The 22,282-nt window shown below is 34.3% G+C and overlaps 1 protein-coding gene across 1 annotated transcript in view; it reads right to left on the reverse strand.

The window, feature by feature from the left end:
• Window positions 1-760: 760 nt before the first annotated feature.
• LOC137933399 (GATOR complex protein NPRL2-like) overlaps window positions 761-22,282 on the reverse strand; it is a 50,357-nt gene continuing 28,835 nt past the window's right edge. Inside the window, exons 5-8 of the mRNA XM_068777347.1 lie at window positions 5,908-6,051; window positions 5,098-5,182; window positions 3,738-3,907; window positions 761-2,367 (exon numbers count right to left, since the gene is read on the reverse strand). Of these exons, the coding sequence (XP_068633448.1) occupies window positions 2,185-2,367; window positions 3,738-3,907; window positions 5,098-5,182; window positions 5,908-6,051 (582 nt within the window). The 3' untranslated portion in view covers window positions 761-2,184. The remainder of the gene's footprint in view (window positions 2,368-3,737; window positions 3,908-5,097; window positions 5,183-5,907; window positions 6,052-22,282) is intronic.

The following is a 22,282-nucleotide window of genomic DNA, read 5'->3' on the forward strand; positions in this document are numbered from 1 at the left end:
AAGATTAAGCAGATGTGCCAAGTATCTTTTTAATACGCATACATTTTAAATATTTTGTTTGCTACAAAGAAGCTAGCAGCCTGAAAATTATATGCCATGTATTTATTAGTTCTTTTTTATTTTAATTTTTATCAAATATTTCTTAAAGATGATAAGAAATAACTCCAGCACACAACAGTGCGATTTCAATCAACATATTATATAACAAAAATGTTAGCCGTAATTTCAATTATGACGATCATATATGTTTGTTAAATATGTCATAGTCAAAGGAAGCCGCGGTTTTTTATGTGAAAGGGTAGCAAATAAAACCGCAATCGCATGAGAAACCATTGTATTCAGTCACTTAAACACCTAATAACGTATATATATACACATGTAAAAACACAATAACAATAAACTGTACAGTGTGCACTAACCTATAATCTCGTTAACGTCAATTCATAATGCAGAGATGTGTACATAGCTTTAAAAAATAAATGGCGCGAAATGTACATGCACAGTGACATTAGACCGTATTGGTAGAATATTACACAGAGTAAAAATAACAAAATAATTTCTGTATTACCAGATTGTACTTTTCCGATTATACTTTTAAAATTACAACATGCTATGAATTTCAAAAGCAGAACCGCAATAAATCCTTTTTAGATCTTCCATTATTAATAATATTTTTTTTAAAACGGTGTGTTTTTTTTGGTAATTTTACTTTAATATAACAGATATATAAATATTAATGGTAATAAATATTATTCTTCAATGCTCCTTAATATCACTTGTGCCGAGTAACAAAACAAAACATTGCAACAGTAAAAAAATATAAACAGAAGTGTTGCCATTAATAACAAACCATTTTTTTGATAAAATTGCAGCTTTGCGGGTCAACAGTTATTAGACTAGAGCAGCAATAACATTTACTTCAGTCGTTTTAAATTATTCATTAATTTAGTCTGCAAATGACTAGCAATAGCTGATAAAAAGCTTAAGTTAAATATAAAATGCCACGAGACTTATTTAGCATATTTTAGGGGACTAAAGAAGCCTTGTGACATGTTAAAACACGATTCAGAATGGCAATTTATAATCTATGACTATTAAATTAATAAATAAATGTTGCAATGTAATAATATTTAACACAATTTAAACAATCTGTACAAATAAGTTTGAAATAAAGGTTTCATGATTTTTCTTATTAATCTTTTTCAAAATATAGTTGGTTCCGGTGGACATCCTTTTACATTTCTATCATATTCCCAGAACGACTCGACGATTTGGTAGTTTTAAAAACGTGAGAATTGGATTGGTTAATTAACATAAATTAAAAATAATAAAAAAGAATTCATGCGAAACACCTCCGTCGAGTCACCCATGGACGCCTGGGAGTCCAAGAAAACCACTTTGGAAACTTTGTATATAACATGCACATTATAAGCGATAATAAAAATATAGTTCTCTATGATTAACAATATAATTATGTTTATTTTATTCTCACCATTACCGATAAAAAAAATTTAGTAGATAATTCGGTGGGGCGTTCAAAATGGACTTAGAAAATACAAGAGTATACAAATACAAAACACTCGTTTATATTATTCAGCACCATAATTCTAGCTCATGGAAAACGATATATTAAACCTTATTATAATTATTAGCGTTTATATGTACTATTATTAAAATTGAGCAGTTCTTATCGAGGCATTATTCGAATGTCTCGATTTAATTTCACGTGACAGCGTTGACATCTGACAGCTGTCAGTGGCGAAGCTATGACAGCTGTCAAATTAAAGAAAAAATATTGTACGTTAAACTGTAATAAATGGAATTTATCAAATCGCAGTTTCCTAAGTCGGATTTAGGTTTGCTGAAATTTAAGCATATTTAATTATTTTTATACATATAAACATTTAAAACACAATTAGAATTACAACAGTCAGAAATGTCAATAATAAAGTGTATAAAACTCTATAAAAACAACTCGGCTTTACCGATATATTTCAATTTCATTTGTGCAATATACAGATTTAATATAAGTATAAACATTTTTAAAAACATTAAAGGCATTCGTTAATTTTTAATTTACACATATACAAGTTGCTAGGACATCAAAATAATTGATAATTTCGGATATAAACATTATTTTTAAACTAAAAGTCAACAGATAATAAAGAAATGGTTTAAAGTTCGTCACTTAACAATGAACACAACGTTGCTGTCCCTCTCTAGCTGCTCCTCCAGTTGGCTGGCGGTGAGTCCTGCCTGACAACACAGCTCGTCCAAACAGACCACGCCGTTGTAGGTCCGGACCATGTTCTGATTGTGGTCTGACCTCAACGATGTCTTGTCGTCGTTGTTAAGAGTTATCGGATACTGAAGAAAATTGAAAATTTGAAATACATTTCTCAATTTATTCAAATCGTAGAAAACTGTACATATAAAAGCAGCTATATACTCAAGATTGTTGAGAAATTAAATTAAACCAATCTAATTTCGACTTTAATTGTAAAGGGCATACGATATCAAATCGCAGTAATTACAAAATAACCATTCATTCATTTAGATGTTAGGGCTCTGACTTGCGATCTTCGAGCGTGGGTTCAATTCCGGAACAGATACATAGTTTGATTGTATCATATAACCTCTTCCGTATTCGCAAACTGTGGGAGGACCAAAAATCCGTGGACTATACGCTTATCAACACATGACTTCTCGCCCAAACAGCCACTTTCCCCAGAGGTTCCGTGCCTCTAAGTTAAGAGTCTTATTAACTGTTATTTTTTTGATGTTCTGTCTGACTGATGACTGTTTTTGTCATTCTCTTAGTATTTACTGACCTAGCGGTTTTGAGTAGGTCGCATATAGCGCTTAGACTAAACCTTGATTTTGGTAGAAAATGTCGCCCTATACAACCTTTACTGAATAGATCGCTCTACTTTATTAAGTTGTCTGTGAAAGAGATCACTAAAACATATATAAGTGAATTAACTGTCGCATCTTCTCAAATTAGGAAGCTTTGGAACACTCGTGGCTTTATTTGAATATAAAGCCTTTATAGCGGATCTCAACTTGATACTAGCTTCAATCAAATTGAGCTCTCATAGCATTCTTCTCTTACCACAAACAAGCGATCACTGTAAATGATTGAATGAAAAAAAAGACATAAATAACTCGTCTCGACATCTTTGGTCACTGTGAAAGGTCCTAAAGAATCATTCACACGATTTGCTTAACAAAATTAATTAATGGTATAATTTATGTTTTGGTGTTTAATTAAAAAAGTACTTAACATGTTTTTCTCGATTATTTGCCATTTTACATTATAAATATTGTGAATGTTGTACACACTTTAAACATTTGCATTATTTTTTAAATTTTTATAACGCTTTATATTACCAGATTTATTCATCTGCTTCTTTTTAAATACAGTTAACGCCTAGTGTGATGAATAAGAAATATGTAAATAAACCAACGAAACTTGAATAAGGAAAATATAACTGTGATACTAAAAAACTGTGGAGAAGAGAAAGAGATGATGTACGGTAGGACGATGACCGAAAAATAAAGTGATTGATAGAAGAAAATGAAATAAAAGAATAAGCTGAAAAAATTATTGTAATGAAAAATTAAGTCCCTGTCCCTTCCTAGCAAAATAAGGGTAAATAAAAGGTCTTTGAAAACCGGGGCCATAAAAATATCTTTGAAGGAGGTCTATGACTTACAGTGCAATGTATGTTGTTTACCTTATAGACCCTGCGTATGAGACCTTCCAGTACACCGAAGAGCACCAGCTTTCGCTCATTGATCGCCAGCTCCTGTGGTCGCAGCCGCCGGCACAAGTCGCGCACTGTACTTCCGTGCGACATGCCCGCGTACATACGGAACAGGTCGTTCACCTTCGGCAGCTGGCGTGCTACAATTTTGACCACCGTAATGTTAATGGTTCTCTTAAATATACTTCACCGGATCTCTAATAAGATTCTCTGGTACTCCATTAAGTCGGTCACAAATATTCTGATACTCTGGTTAATATTCAAAAACAAATACACCAAAGTCATTTTATACACAGTTTTGAAAAAAAGCGGCTAATCAATTAAGAATAAATACACTTTTTACACGAATTTTATTTCGTGCTGCGAAGTCCTGAAATAGTTTTCAATGCTACATTAAGCGTGCATTAATATTTCAACGTAATTTCAAATTTACTATATATATGTAAATCTTTAATGATGTTATGTTTGTCCACAAACATATTCAAGATTATTTACAAAAAAAGAGTGCAGTAAGATCCTAGTTTTTGTCTTCAAAAATTAAATAAATCGTTACCACACAAGGTTTATGTATGTACAATAAAATTCCACAGTCAATTTCAAATCTGCCACTGGAGAGATTTAAAATATTATTAATAAAAGTATTATATATTATTCTAACCAAAAATACTATACTGATGTTAATGCGTGGCATTAAATGTTGTTGATGCTCAGTCAGGAAGCTAATTATTGTCAAGCACTCTTATAATTATATCTGTAAGAAACTGTTGACTTTCTCGCCGGATTTTCTCAGCAGAACTTTTTTGTTTTTTGTTAACTTTGTTGATTGTCGATTCGAAATTGCTTTTAATAGCCTATCATAGATTATCAAGAATTACAGAGACAACTTGAGAAACCAAAATAACAGCCACTACTTACACTTTGTGAGAAAAATAAATAAAAGATCCCGATAAAAAGGTTTTTCAAAGCCAACATATGTAACGTATCTATTGATGATAGTATTTTTAATTTCAATTTCCATTTTTAATAGTTTTATACTTATGGATTAAATTTTCACTGTGCACTAATTTTAATTAGATAATCAAAATGAATTGATTTCTTTTATTAAAACCTATATAATATGGTTTTTACTATTACATATCTGTCCACTTTCAGTTTCTATCCAAAACCTATTTCAAGCAAGGTTTTTAGGTACGCGAAACTAGAAGACTACGGGGAGTCGGATTTCGTCGGAATGGTATCCTGAATTTATGACTTGCCTTCATATATACTACAGTCGGGTCTTGAACGTGGAATGTATTATTAATAATAATTTAGGAAGGGTGGTGCTTACGTGTTCTTGCACAAAACTCAATGCATTGCCGCTGCAAGCCCGCGCACCTTGTCAGCTGCCTCAACTTGGGTGTGACGCTGTACACCTGGATAAAATAATTAGATATCGATGTAAATAGAGACACACAGGAAGTGTCAGGAAATATTCTTCTTATTTCCTCTATAACTTCTAATCTTCTAGTTTTATTTAGTGTCATTTATATATACAGGGTGTCCGGTAATGAATGGATAACCTTGAAATGTCTTATAGTACAACTTATGTCCGTTTTGAAAAAAATACGAAACATAATATATCACAAGTAGTACCTTTGATATATTTTTTTTAAAGAAAAGTCGATTTTTTTCTATCTTATTTTACTGTCTTGAACACTATGACCAAAATGAATGATTTCTATTGGTTTTTTGTTATTTTATTATTATACACTAACTGTGCTAATAGATAAAAAGTATGAATAGCTTTTGCAGTTTTTATTAAAAAAAATTCTCAAATTAATTTATTTCTGAAAAACATGCAAAAAATATTATTTAAGCGAAGTTCAAACCTCTTGGGTATAAAAAAAATGTATGAATGTATGGGTGACCAATAATTTTAAAATAATGTCGGTTTCATGTAGATTTTATAATGGTATAATTCATAAATGTATCTTCCATAAATAGTGACTTATTGCTATTAATGTAGAAAAGCTAATAGCATTTTACACATAGCAGCGCTTACATCGCTTTCTGAACAAAGTCGAATTGTTACATTTTATACAAAATAGGGAGTCGAGTGTACAGTTCCTTATGGCTATTGTGATACGTTGGAACTCACGGCACAGTACTGGAATATAGGCACGAGGGTGACCACGCCGTAGTAGACCAGGTTCTGGACGCAGGCGCGCACGAGGCTCACCTCCACGTCGGTCAGGGCCGCGATCTTCGATACGTGATTGAAACCGTCGATGTATGGAAGTATCTGCGCCAAAGAAAAATGAATCTTATAACAATACACTTATGTTATTAATTAATTTGTCATAAACAGTTTTGAGTAAAAATCAGGGATTGTCAACATTTTATTGCTAGTGTAGACATAATATTTTGTACACCTGGCAGTAATTTTCCTGTCTCATTTTAATGTAATAAATTGATTAATATATATCATAGCGATGACTTTATACGGGGTGATTGGAAATAGGTGTATCAACTTTATAGCTCTCTGTTGACAAATGCCCTAATCAAGCTTTTACAACTACAACAAATCACCTGTATAATATATGCAGAAGCATTAATAATAAGGTGAGGTTTATAAATAAGCGATTTCCAACGTATGGTACTAAATTTTTATAGTTGCTGAAAAAATTTATATTAATGTAGTTATGTAATGGTGCGAGCTCGAAGTCGAAATTAATTGCAAAATCCTGTACAGCGTATTACAATTAATATTTTATACTTATCTACGCATTTATATTAGTTACAGATATTTTCTTAAACAACAAAACCAATCTTTCTGAATCTTTCTGAAACTTTCGGAGGAAATTAACTGAGAAACCAATTGTATAATATTTGGTCATAGACTGTATTGTATTTAAAACGTTCCTATCTATTGTTTATAAATTGTAATTTATAGTTATAAATAATAAACTGTTTTATAGTAAGAAAAGGATTGATTGGATTGAGCGACTACACTCAATAGCCTTCACAAGAGCGCACGAGAGACAATTATAGATTAAGAAAAGGACCAATATTTAGCCACTTCCGCACATGCACTGGTAGTCATGCAACAAAGTGTACCGCCCGCCAGTCCGCTGATAAATGCGTATGCGGCAAACAATGCGAATCACACAACTGCCACCGCCAAACCACTCAACACGTGTTTCACCCCTCCACGGGGCATCTTCAGGAGTTATGTTACACCGATTAGTGTTAAACACAGAGTATTTTATATTATTTACCAGGGGCGGCAAAACTTCTGGTTCGTCTGAGACATTTTTTAAAAAAATTCTCATTTTTCGCCAGCAAATTGCGAAAATGACTTGAATGCTTTTTTAATTAATGGAAACATATTAATAAAACACAAAATATGTTTATAAAATTTGATATTAAAAATTTAAAACTAAAATTAAAAATTTCGCGAATAATTGTCAGTAATTTGGAACACATTATGATACGTACGATAGAATTTTTTTAAATATTTTGACATAAAAATGAAAAAGGAACTTAGGTAGTCGTTTTTTATGAATTGATTTTCACTGCTGCCCAAATGGAATTTGCAGATTCCGTAGGTATAAGGTGGTGGCCTCTTTTAAAGTAGCAAAGGTTGAGGATTCCCGGGGTAGCTTGGGCTTGGGCCGCTACATTTTACCGGAAGCCGAAGCTACATGGAGTGACTAAGTTCAAAGGTCCCCCGGGTAATCAACAATCCTGCACAGAGGTTCAAGTTAGTCTCCTCCCGTTTATACTAAACATTTAAAAATAAAGAAGAACTTTCTATCTCCCATAATATTACGAAAAAAATGTAATTACAAAACAATTCGTATTTTGATTATGTGTGCGTATGTACGATATTCCCATTTGCTTTTGTGTATAAATTAAAATCAAATTAAAAATAATTATGAATACTTTTTATTGACTTCATTTTGGTCATATAAAACTAACTTATGAATAATTTTACATATTAAACCTATAAAATAAACATATAAACCTTTTTGATCATAAATTAAAACAAATTACTGTTATAATTTATTTCAACAACATAATGTCAACATTAGAAATTAATTTGCATCGTCAATGTTTATCGTACTATTTTTAGTGACGTCACGGAGGTGGATGTTAAACGAATATAAACACACCGGATGGTCATTTATACCGATGCAAAGTAAGACGGCGCATGCGCATGCAGTTCGCTGTTGCCAGAGAATTGGTACAAACGTGAGAAATATATCCAAACAATTTTATTAGTATAATACCATTAAATATATTTGAAAGTGTCTTTTTAACTTACAAAGCATACTTGATATTATTTCTGAAAAATCAAGTAAATATTTTCGATCCTAACTACAGGATGATCGGTTATGGTTTTATAACTATTTTCAACAACCCTATAGTTAATTTTAATACCTCACCTACCTTTTATCCATTTTTTTTATTTTTCTTACTTAATCTACTTTCTATCGCTTCTGAAAGCGTTGATTTTTCGATATAATTACTATACAATAATTGGTCACAAATGAACTATATATATCCCTAATCTTTTAAATTATATATCAATCAATATAAAGGACATTGTAAATTGGTCTCACCTGTACAAAGATAACAATCGTCTTACTTTCCCTGATAAGCGGTACAGATTTCTAAAAGCCCTGATTAGATAACATATAAGTAGCTTAATTTGTTTTATACTGTAAAGGATTTATAACGTATTTATTTTATTTTATATATTTGAATTTCGAAAGGGAAAGAAAATAAAACCTGAGCCGTGTTTATCTTAAATATTTGTGCAATTCAAAATCAAAATATTCTATATTCAAATAGGATGTTACAAGAACTTTCGGATCGTCGCTCAACATAAAATGTAGGCATTGTTATTCCTACAGGATGCTACCATCAACTCTGAAGGCAGTTCTGCTGAAAAGATCCGGCAAAAACCTCAGTTGTTTTCTGCTTCCTGTGCGAGCATCAACAACATTTAATTCCACGCATTAACATAAGTAGAGTATTTTTTGGATAGAATATATACTTTTTAAATAATATTTATTTAATATTGGGTTCAAATCTCTTTAATAGCAGATCTGAAATTGATTGTGGAATTTTATTATATATACCTTGTGCTATAAACGATTTATTTAATTTTTGAAAACAAAAACTATGTAACTACTCGGAAACTAGTAAATATAGCATATCTTAACAGCATCAACGACATTTAAGACAGAATAGCAACTATATAATGTTTTATATGTGACTAGAATAATCAATGAGCCAGTTGTCTTAACAACTGCAGGTAAATAAAATAAAATAAATATTTTAGCATATTTAGTCACCATATATAGTTTCTAGTAGATTCTGTAATGCTATCAAAAAGATTGTGTCGCTATCTCGCTCTCACAAAAACGCTGCAATGGCGGATAATTTATAATGTAATTTTCGGGATTAATTTTTCAAAAAAAAAAAATTATGACCGCTTTATCAATATTAAAATGTTTATGTAAAATATTTAAAAGGGTGAGTGTATAGGTCATTTGCTGTGAATTAATATATAGTACACCCTATCCAAATATAAAATTAATGGTTTCAGAGAAATTAAAGTACGTAACGTAACTACGTACTACAAAATAAAAAAAAGTAATTATTGTTTACTATCTGTCCATGAAGACTGTACTGCTAGTTGAACTGTCGCATTCCAATGAAGTTTTAGTGTAGCTTTATACAGGGTAATTGGAAATAGGCTTATATATATATTCATCGACACTTAAAACTAACATCTATAACTAATCATCCTGTATACGTAAATGTTAGGTAGCTAATGCAACTCACAAATATTTCACTAGAGCCATACCTTCAATGATACACGCAGATATAGTGTTACACTGGATCTAATATTACATAAACCTACACAGCATATACTGTACTATAATATGGGGATCATGTTATATACTCCGCCATAGGTTACAGGTTCTCTCCTGTTAAAACCTTGATATTGAAAAGATTAAGATTCGAACGAAAGCATGGTCACTAAAGTCATTGGAAAACATAGGAATGTAGTCAGCTTCTAATAAGACTTATCGGAAATCTATGGAATGGGACGAGGTCTTTGTCCAGCAGTAGGCATATTACAGCAAAAATAATGATGAATTTTTGTTCAAAAAACGTTCGTATTTAACTAGACTTAAATGCAGTTTCTTGACGTTATAAATAGTATCCTATATAATGTTCGAAAAGCTTGAATTCTTCTTTTCAATCTATGGACTTCTACTTCAAGGCATAGAAACCTAGTTCCACTTAGTTGTTTATTTAATGGAATCAGGCGTTACCTTGCGGAAGTCCATCCTAATTAAGAAAAGGTCCAATATTTAGCCACTTCCGCACATGCAGTGGTAGTCGTGCAACAAAGTCCATCGCCCGCTGGCCCGCTGACAATTGCGCATGCGGCAAACAACGCGAACTACACAACTGCCACCGTCAAATCACTCAACACGTGTTTCACCCCTCCACGGGGCATCTTCAGGAGTTATGTTACACCGATTAATGCCAAACACAGAGAGCCACTTAGTTGTTTTCACCCCATAATCTCAGGTTTGAGTCATTTATGATCTGAGTAGATGGTAGACTCATCATCAACAAGAGATATAATCCATCTTATTTTGAATTAAGAATTATTAAACTCAAATAATAGAATTTTCGAATACTAGTATAAATTTTTAAAGTACCCGCTGCCGCTTGTGGCTTGCACCGCGGCGCTACACGTGTCGTTTGATGCTATAGACGACATCGCGCACAAACTAATTATACAAACAGGACAGCTTCGATCCTTGATTATACCATAAATAATATAATATCGTACTATATATACATTCGCATAACCGCGTCGTAAAATCACTTGATTGTTATGAATAAGTGGGGTGTAAAAAAGTGAATCTATTAGAAATCTATGAATGTTCGTAGGTCTACGTCTTGGACGTCCTATGGCTAAAATGATTATGTAGCCAATAAAGGACTATCATAACTTAAACAGTGTAAAGAATTTTTTTACATACAACATTAGTTATTCATCTGCACTATACGTGAAACACGAGACTGGCATGAGAACGCGTACATCGTATATTGGCTATGTAACTTATATATTGAATATTTTTTACTATAACATTGGAAAACAAAATAGAAGTATATTTGCCAGAGGTTTTACTCAAATGGATTTGGATTTACCCAGAGAGCAGGGTATATTGTACAATGAGTTGGATTGTTCTCGTGGTGTTAACACCACGAGGCTATGCAAATAGCAAAGCCGTGGGATAATTCGCGTGGTGATCTATAACCAGGAGATACCGCGGTGCCTCTTTCAACGCTGATAGTGATCACCGGGTAGGTTTTAGTGGGTAGAAATCCCACATAACCTAGTCCTCACCCTAGAGGCAGAGTATCTTAAACATCCAAAAGATTTTCCCGTCCGAAATCTAAAAGAAATTAGGCAATAGTGCGAGTATGTTTATACGAAAACATATTTATGTAAACTAAGTTTCTAATGCAGGTATTACAACTACGAAATTAATTTTCTCCAGGAGCTACTAAAGACCAAAGCAGATCTGGTCTTATTTAAAGACCATATCTAGTGAAATTACTAACATAACGATGTATGAAGAATGAAATAACAGACAAATATTAATACGATACTGGGTATTATTGACTGATTTATTTGACGGAAAATCACTACCCTTACCTTTTTGATATTTACAGTTTACTCAGTTTGGAGGATGCTTAGATTAAACTTTTAGTACGTAGCTCAAGTTAATGAAGCATAGCCTAAACTTCTAGTGCTTAGCCTAAAACTTGAACGCTAAGCTGGGACCTCTTGCATTTAATCTAAACCTGTAGCACCTATTTTTAATATGTACCTCTTAGCCTTAACATCTGGCAATCAATCTAGGCCTTTTGCGCGTATCTTAAGTCTAAACCATATATCCTTTAAGTGAAAATTCGTTCTTAAAGTGAAAGTTGAAATAAGTGACGGCTCCACAGTACAGACTTTTCATCACTTACTTAGACACTGCGCCCGATTCGAATCCAAAAGACGTAACCACGTGACCTTATGTAAAAACTTTAACATACCTCCGTTCAACTTACCGGACCTTCTCAAGAAAATAATCTACAGCAAAATCTTTTGATGAGTTGCCCCGGCACATTGTCCTAAACCTCAAGGCATATAACGGTCTGTAGCGCTTGGGCAGCGACTTGAAATAAAATAATGTACCAACTAATATATATTTGAGTAAAACTTCCAAATTCTATTGCCAATATGTATAAATTTTAGCTGTATTTACCCATAAGAGAAAATTGTGTAAGAAAAATTGTAAATAATTATAAAACGCTATCGTGCCTCGCAGCTGGGAGAATAAAGATCCGTATCAAATAGCGGGAACCCTCTCCCAACTGTCTGCGTTTAGTATAAGCGCAAAAATTATTGTTTAAAAAACACTAGCGATACAAATCAAAATTAATAAAAAAAGTTAAAATTCCTACTAACTTACATATATTCTATTGACATTATCACAACATTGTTATTATCGAGACATATCTTAGAAATAATATTCCTTATAAATATATTATTAACGAAATATAATAAGAATGTGAATATGTGAAGAAAAAGAAATAATTAAAATCAACAGGCGAAGATAACTTGTTCCGGACAACTGGACCCTGTCGACCTTCTATACGAATCTTTGATGTTTAATCAGTAATAATAAATATTTGTATAAAAAATGATCAGTTATAGGAATTAAAGCCTTAAAGCGTGTGGATATGTAGCTAACATATGCTTGCTCAATCTTCTTAAATCCATACTAATATCTTCCACTAATTCTTCTTTTTTCTCTCAAAACTACCTCCATCATTTCAATTGTAGGAGATCCACCACGGGACATAAGCCTTTTCCATAAATTTCCAAGAGTATGAATATTAAATGTATAAGATTTAAAAAGGTAAATATTTAGTTCCTTAGCTGTCAATAAATGCGTGTACCATATTACACCCTATCTCAAAATTAATGGTTTCGAAACTAATAAACAGCGTTATGATAATACAGTAAGAAGGATCGATAGAATCCATTTTAAAATTCGAATTACAACAGATTAAAAATAACTATTGTTTACAATCTGTCCGTGCAGACTTTGTACTGCCAGAAGTTATTGGCCAACCGCATTCCATATGAAAAATATAATAATGTGTCATATGACATATAACGTGCGATATACCTAGTACAAAAATCATTTATTTCAGAAATAATTCACTTAATGATAATAAAGTAAAAGAGGGTATACTATATATTAAAATTGTATTTCGTATACTATCTCTCCTTGCAGACTTTATACTACTAGAAGTTATTAGCTTGTTAGATTTTATAAGAAAAAATAAATTAATGTAACATATTTCATAGTTACCAATTTATACAGGGTGATTGGAAATAGTTTTAAAAGCTTTTATAACTATTTCGAACTCAATCTTCAATCAACCTGTATATAGTGATCACTGTGAAATACGATATATTAATTTATTTTATATTGAACTGCGATTGACCAACTCTGGCAGTAAGTAAAAAATAATTAATTATAATATATGTACAATACATTGATTGACGGCAAAAACAAATCATCCTGTATATCTTCATACTTTAGATACAGACATTATATTGTTATATTATCCTTGAGTTTTAAGTCATATTTTACGTTCGATTTTTAATAATTTTATGTGTCGATGGTTGATCTAAATATATACATGGAACTTAGTAGGTACAAAAACAGGTCCTTGTGATACCTATACAGGGACTAGAAAAGGATTCTATACACTCTATTCGTAAAGCAGAAAACACTAAAAACAACACTAATTGCTAATAAATAATTATATACATTGTATTCCTGCTATATAATGTTTAATGCAGTTGTATATTTTATAATCATATGACCTATGCCTCTTAGATTTGACCTAAAATGTTACACATTTGAAGATAAAATGTACTGTTCAGTGCAATTCCAGTTGAAGTTGGAAGTTTCCGATTTATAATCCCAAACGCTCGCGCTGGTGTTTTTATATGAATATTCTAAATATATTATAAGTATTTATATAATGCAACTTTTGATTAAAACATCATTAATTTATTTATTTTTAAACATAAACCTTCAACATTATTTTCAGCGGTAAGACGCCCACGGATAGACAAAGATATTCCACAATTATTTCCAATAAGGCCGATAGCGGCATGTATCCAGTGTGATCTTCTGTCTACCTTATGATCAGATGTCATGAACTGCGCTCACAAATCCGTGGTCTCCCCTCCAAAACTTTAATGCCCAGCGGCCAGTTCTTTGCACCATATGGCCTGCACACTGCTACTTTAACTATCTAATCCTCTAGGCTACATTTTTCCTATGTAGACCTCCACATTCTTGATTCGGTCTGGTAGAGAAATCCCAAGCGAATTATTATTATTTTACTGTGATAATTATCAATTAAAATAGTTTCAACATTGAACATTTATTAATAACAAACAAATTGAAAACAATACAATAATCAAGTTTTCTTAACCGTTTCACTTGCTACGCGATAGAGGGCTTTTGCGCTACGAGATATATAATAGCGTGTCTTTGTTAACACGTTCCGTGGCGCGGCAATTTTTGAAGATTTGCCATTCAGACCGCGCGGGCGTTTACGACCCACACTTTAAAAATTAAAAAGAGTCGTTTAAGACGTATGCATTATACTTTTTCAATACTGCAAAGCTATAATTATCGGGGAAAAGTTATAAATTTTAATATGCATTACGTACACGCAAGCGTGATGTGAAGTTATCTATATTCGGCCCAACATTTGTATAAGAATACTATGTTTTTTAGTGAGAACTGCAAATGGCCTGAACGGAAAGTGCAGCGAGGGTCGTATACGCCCCGCATGACATGAAATATGTTAACCTCTATGCGCGCCAAGAATTCTTCGGAGAGGCGTCAAGAAAGTACTTCCAAGACGCCGTACACCACCCGAACCATCTGGTGGCCCATGCGGCCGACTACGAACCAGAACATAATTCATCGACAGTAAAGCGTAGGCCACGCCACGCAATGCCTGATGAGGGCGCACCGACCTCGAAAGTTATCAAAAGACGCCACCCAAAAAGACCAAGGGGAGCCCCCATCAAGAAGGTCACACACAAGGTGACAAGACACGCCCAAGCAAGAGGGCACACCGAATAGCAACTACCAGGAGGTAGTTGCAAGAAGAACAACAAGACACCATCGCCGACGCCGACTCCAACACCACCATCGAAGGAGAAAAGCAGCAACACAGCAAGTCTCTCGCAGCGCGCCGAAGCGCCGGGAGGCGGCGACTAGTAAAGAGTAGAAGGAATTTTTTATTAGCCCTGAGATCGACTAAGTTGTAAAAGCTCCACAAGGCTAACAACGAGAACAACAACCGGAATACAGAGAGTCTATTTGCGCCTGTCCCCTATGCTACCCCATAACATATTTTAATTTGTTTTTTTACCACATCAATGTTTGAAACCATCGTATGAAAAGAATAATCAAAATTTATTGATATTTGTCTAAACAAGTGTTTTTTTTTTTTTGGCAACATCAAGTCAAAATATGTGGCGCATATTTCGTGTGTTCTCGCGAGAATTGCTTAGCATTCAAACGGTTTAAAAATATATCACGTGTATCGTATAAGGTACCCGGAAATCACGGCAAAGATAACTTGTTTGTTACTAAGCTGTATAACACAACCAAATGAACTAGCACACTTATTCAGAACCTATATAATTTAGCAGTGTAATAGAGACGATTTGAGATACAACTGTGACGAACCGTATTGGATCGCAAATCAAAACATTTAACGCCCCAGTGCCCCGGTGATTAAGATACCAGATTAAAGAGTACAAGGTCGTAGGTACGTCACAATACGGCTTGTTGTAATTTTAAAACGTGCTAGCGGTTACATTTTATTTATCTACATAAAATCTTAAAAAGGTGGCTTATACAAGTTCATTATAGAAAAGCTGCCTCCTTTACGGGTGGAACTTCGTTCAAAAACCATTCTTAACCCATCTTTATTATATACCAAATTTAGAAATTTCGAAATGTCATACATAATGTGAACAACACATCCTGGACTTTCCTTCAAATCCGAATTCGTAGTTATTAAACCCAGGAAGCCTTTTCTAGTGGAATTACCGAAGTTGTACTACGGTAACTGCTGTACCACACTTTAGAAAATAACAACGACTTGAGTCTGTGTAAAAAGGCATAAACGCCGCCGCTGCGAACGCTCACCATATCTACTACCTTCCCCCTCCACCCCTCTAGCCACTCGCTTTCCTAAAGCGCGGTACATTGGTTTCGGTAGCACTAAATATAGATGTACCGCCTCAAATTTTAGATAATTAAATCATAATGTTACACCAGATCTTTACTGTTTTAAATCTAAAGAAAGTATATGTATATATAAATATTTAATATATCTAAAAGAAAAGATATCAATTGTAAGATTTCGCCATGAACAAAACGAACACAAACGGTTCGGTATTCATGCCCTTTGCGCTGCGCGTGAGGTCACAGAGACCTTTTAACGACACAAAAGAAGCATTTGGAAAGATATAGACGAATTTAGACATCTATGGGCCGCATTGTAAACGGTTATTATCTGTTAGATAATAAATAACATTACTATGATATTTTCGCGGTATGGGGTCAATATAACTATGTCTTAACAATATGTTAATAACTAAGAAGACAGACATAATCTAAAAACTTTTGTAGGCCAAGAGATTTTCTTGCGGCTACGTTTATAAAAGGCACGCATGTAATTCATGTATCTTTTTTACTTAAATATTGTTGCATTATCGCCTTCTCGGCTAGCGAAAAATGCTGAATTTCATGCGCAAATATTGATGTCCGTGAAACACGCCAAGCTAAAGATTGAACAGTAGTAAATGCAATTAAATACAAATCAGACCAAAACACGCAAAGTCGTAATCGACATAAAAGCGAGAGAACACGTCCGCATCGTGCAAATGACAGACGTAGACTGACATTTTGTAGTAATGTAACTCGTTTCTAGTAACCAATATGTTATATTTTTCAATTTCAGGTAATAACTCTGTTTGACCGTGGTGGTACTGGTGAATACAATTACTACCTTCTTTTCTAATGGTTGCTACAAGAGCTGACTAAATATATATAAGGACGATAGGTAGCAGCATTTCCGCATCACATTCGAAATTTAAAAATCTATATTCGCCAATCCGTATGCCAAGCGTGGCCGAAATCAACGCCGAAAACGAGGGAGGTTTCAGAGCTCTCTCAAAAGGTAGACAAAAAGTCTAGGCCCCCTATTATAAGTCTACTAGAAATGCCTATGTCACCAGCAATAAACGTTAAAAGGCGAAATATTATAAAGAAATGTATTCTTGAGGAAATATGACGGAAGCAAAGCAATTAATGAAATATAAGGGAATGAAAGAGACCACGATGATGCAAAGAAGATGATGTAAGATGGGAATAAAAATAATGAAAGTATGTTAAAATAGTCCCTATGAACCATGACAGTCGATTTACAAGAGATCCCCAAAAACGGGGGACGTAAAAAAAAGGCGAAACAATAAATAATGAACTTTGTCAAGAATACGGCACAGATAAAAAGGTTAGAGTAAAACCTAACAACACTGAAATAAGATAGTTTACAAGAGATCCCGAAAAACTGGGGACGTAGAAAAGGCGAAACAATGAATAATAAACTTTGTCAAGAATACGGCATAGATACAAAGGTTAGAGTGAAACTTAACAGCACTGAAATAAGATAAGGTGATAGAGAATCTTACCAAAGCACAACTCGACAGGGCAGCGCGCAGTCGCAAGTAGACGAGTTGATTTAATTCATGGTAATGGTTCTATTTACGGATACAGTTAGCGCGGGCGCAACGCACAGTGTACAGCGGACGTGGGGAATTTATTACCAGAAACTTTTTTGTGGACAGATGACCTCAGTCAGAAAACGCTGGATGCAACCCGCTTTCGGACAATCTTTTTTGAAAATTTATGCGGGGAAGCCTATTCTATATGACATCCGTGAAAATAGGAAAGTTTGTGCAAAAACTCATTTTAAAACATATCTCAGTTCCAAAAATTAGATATCCCATTAAAATAAAACAAAAAATTAGTCGTTCTACAGCTGAAATGATGAAGAAAGGCGAGTAGCCTTGTTATATTTATATTTAATGGAATCAGGTGTTACCTCGCGGAAGTCCATCCTAAGTAAGAAAAGGACCAATATTAAGCCACTTCCGCACATGCAATAGTAGTCGTGCAATAAAGTGCACCGCCCGCCAGCCCAGAGTCTCTGGACTCCGTGTTTGGCACTAATCGGTGTAACATAACTCCTGAAGATGCCCCGTGGAGGGGTGAAACATGTGTTGAGTGATTTGACGGTGGCAGTTGTGTAGTTCGCATTGTTTGCCGCATGCACATTTGTCAGCGGTGCACTTTGTTGCACGAATACCACTGCATGTGCGGAAGTGGCTAAATATTGGTCCTTTTCTTACTTGTTATATTTAGACAGAAGCCTCTCTCTGAAAATGGATTATACCGGTGATTGGAAAAATCTCGTTTGTCTGCTTTTGCACCTGCAGTCACTCTATATAAAGAGGTCGTTTTGATCTCTGTGATATATTAATTTATTTTTTCTTCTATAATGTGAGAAGCAGTACAAAATTTTAAAGGACCGGAGAAAACAATAATTAATTTTAATATGTGTTATTTCCCTTGATTTTTGTAAAAGATGTACACATACATATACTGTCAGCAAAGAGATAAATAGGCTGCACATTCTGCCATTTAAAGCTTTTATATCTGTAAAAAATCATACAGGATCACGAATCGCTTATAGTTTTTCACTTAGACCATACGTTCGTCGGTCACAAACTGCACGCGCGCTCGTAAACACTTGCGCTAGCTCCAAGGCCTACGCGTTCGTTCCACGCACAATTTAAGTACATATTTACTTTATTCGGACTAACTAACTTTCTAAACTTCAAACGGGTTGACTTTACGCAAATTCGCCGTTCCTCTGCACCAGAGGTTCCCAAAGTTATTCTCTCATACATCAACAATTGGCTGGTGGACCCCCGGCTACTGAATATGCAAGTTTTAACAAAGTAGATCGCTGCGAGATTGAATTAGAAACGAGAAAATCAGCGGAATAACCAAGATCACCGACGTAGCTTGAATAATTGGTCATCTGAAGTGGCAGCGGGCAGGGCAATCAAAATCGCCTTTAGGGCCGAAGGGCAACCCCCCCCCCCCCTCTCCCCCCACTAAGTTGACCGGCGACATAGTTAGACCGAGAAGTCGCTGAATACGAGCAGCGCAGGATCAAAATAAATAAACGAAATCTTCGCTAAAGAATTCTAGTGTTGGTAAGCGCGAACAACATAGCTATAATACCGGCATTTGATTTGGCACATTGGTAAAATCTTTTGTCGTAAATAGGTTTTTTAGTACTCTAAACAAAGGAGAGTTTAAGTGTGAAAGGTTTTAGGAGCTAACGTATAGCTCATTTGCTGTCAACTTATTAATATATTGTATCGATATTATTTAATACTAAACTTTACTTATTAACAGAATGATGGTAATAGGTAATAAAAACCTTGAAGGGGTGAATATATAGCTTATATCCTGTCTATTCATATACGGCCTATCAATAATCAATGATTTCAGAAATAATAAATATAATGATAATATAGTATCTACTTTTGAAAATTATAATTATTTAAGTATCACATATTTCGTATCACTTTGTATAGGTTGAATGGTTATAGCTGTGTAAGCTTCACAGCTTTTTGCTGACAAATGAGCTAGCCATTCGACCCATTATAGCTTTTACACCGATAACTAATAACTTGTATATCTGACTAGTAGTAATAGCCGTATAGATTATTGCCGAGGACTATAATAAATTTTAATTAAGTCTTGCCTTATCTGGTTTAAATTTGGAACACAATTAGGATTTATGTGGATAAGATAAGGCGTATTAAATTTTCGTTGTAAATGTTTAAAATGTTCAAACATGTATTCTCTATGATAACGTTTGACAGGACAAATGGTTCGGACCAGTGATACCCAAAGTGGTCTATATCGACCCCTAGGGGTCTATGACAACCTGCAAGGGGTCTACGTCAGCGAAAAAAAATTTGGGGGTCCATGAAATGAAAATGGGGGTCCACGATAGTGGACCTCAACACATACACTGATAGTACCTATTTACTTACATCATACTATCTTATAATATACAAAACATTTACATTATTTATAAAAGTAGCCATGAAGTAAAAAATTATTAGATATGTTTATAAAATTGTGTAAGTTGTAGGATGTTGGTATTCGCTTTGTTGTTGCAATACATTTTGAACTTGTAAAAACCTGATAGTCGCAGTCTCGTGTTTATTTAATGTTACGTATATTTTACATAACAGATACAAAATTTTATTTTGAGTAGTTTTAATTTAGATTACTATCAATTTTGGATCCGCGAGCCCTGGCCCTGAGTCTGAAGCTGTAAAAACCAGAAAGGCTAATAGCAGCAATTGAATATACCCATTAATTATGCCTAAAATACTAAAATATATTCATGTATTCATACAGTGTTTCTAAATAGAGTTTAAATATGCACGTAAATGCTTTAAACTTGTTATAATTCCACAACATTTTGAATTAAGAACACAAGCACGGTGCAATATTGATTGGTGCAGGAATGAATATTTATACTTGATATTATAATTGACATAAAAAAATTGTTGAATTTCATTCAAAAGAGAAACTGTTGAGTTTATGGCCGGCTCTTCTCAACAGATCAACTTTCTGAGCGTGGGCGATGATGGTATATCGTCTTATATACATCCGGGAGAGGGTTATGTATTGCAGTAGACGTCTATGGGCAGAAATGACGAAGACGATAGAAGTAAGAAATTACAAATTTAAATATTACGTTTATATAAAGTATGCTTTATACTAAGATACATAACTGCGCACATCGATCCCTAAAGATACCAGTTTCATCATCACATCAGCCGATTGAGGAACACCACAAGGCATAGACTTTCTCTAAAGATCGCCCCCACTACTGGGAGTGTGCTGCACGCATCTAGCAACTTACCATGACCCTGACTAAGTCTTCAATCCACCTGGTAGAGGATCTACCTACGCTGCAGCAGGCTGCGTATAATCTTTTCAATCAGCTTGATAACGAATTGAATAAATACACGAAATCATTTATCGCTGTTTAAACTAAAAATCAAGTTATATCGTCAAATTAAAAAATACAAAACGCGTATATATTTAAAATCATCAGATTATACAGACTTTAGAGTTTTATTATCATTCCTTAATAATATTTTATCTACATCGGCAGTTTGAGTCGTGATATTAGACGGCCTTCAACGGAAACTGTAAACACAATTTGCATTATTATAAACAAACCAAAGCAAAATGTGAGATTCTAAACATTTGGTGAAACAGGTTTGCTGCCTTGGGTTTTATGATTAGCAAGTACATATAGTTATTTATTTCATGTCATCTTCATCATTTTAGCGGTAGGACGTATACTGTAGATATACCGCCTACCCCACAGAATTCCAATTAGTTGTAGTTGTTGCCTGTTCACTGCTCTTATAATCTGCCTAAGGATCTCCTCTTTCTCTCACTTCGTGGATTATAAACGTCGTTGTCATTTTAGCCAGAAAACGTCTCCTCCTGGACATACGCCTCGCCACAGATTTCCCATAAGACCACTTGGAAGAGGCTTGCATCCAGCTTATTCCGACGACCTTGACAAGATTGTCTGTCAACGAAGTCTTATTGAGGTTGTTGATCCATGGTGTTCACTCTAAAACTTCAAGACACCAGCGTCTATCTTTTCTACGCACATGTTACCTGTCCACTGCTCTTACAACTTACCTATGGATCTCCTCTTTCTCTTTCTTCATGGAATATAATCGTCGCTATCATTTTAGCCAGGGAACAACTCCTCCTGAACTAGGTCTCCCTTATAGATTTCCTATAAGACCACTTGGAAGAGGCTTGCATCCAGCTTATTCCGACGACCTTTACAAGATTGTCTGTCAACGAAGTCTTATTGAGGTTGTCGATCCGTGGTGTTCAGTATAAAACTTCAAGACACCAGCGTCCGTCTTTTCTACGAGCCATGTGTCCTGTCCACTGCTCTTACAACTTGCCTATGGATCTCCTCTTTCTCTTTCTTCATGGAATATATTACGTCTTTATTATTGTATTTATAGGATGACCCTTCCTGGACATAGGCCTCCCCCACAGATTTCCAATAAGACCAATTGGAAGAGGCATCCAGCTTATCCCGAAGACTTTAACAAGATCGTATATCTACGACGTCCTACGGCGCTTGCCAATCCTTGGACTTCACTCCAAAACTATAAGACACCAGCT

Source organism: Battus philenor, unplaced genomic scaffold (genome assembly GCF_028537555.1).
Source record: "Battus philenor isolate CCGP_79_NKW_IND1 unplaced genomic scaffold, ilBatPhil1.0.hap1 SCAF_13, whole genome shotgun sequence".
NCBI lineage: Eukaryota > Metazoa > Arthropoda > Insecta > Lepidoptera > Papilionidae > Battus > Battus philenor.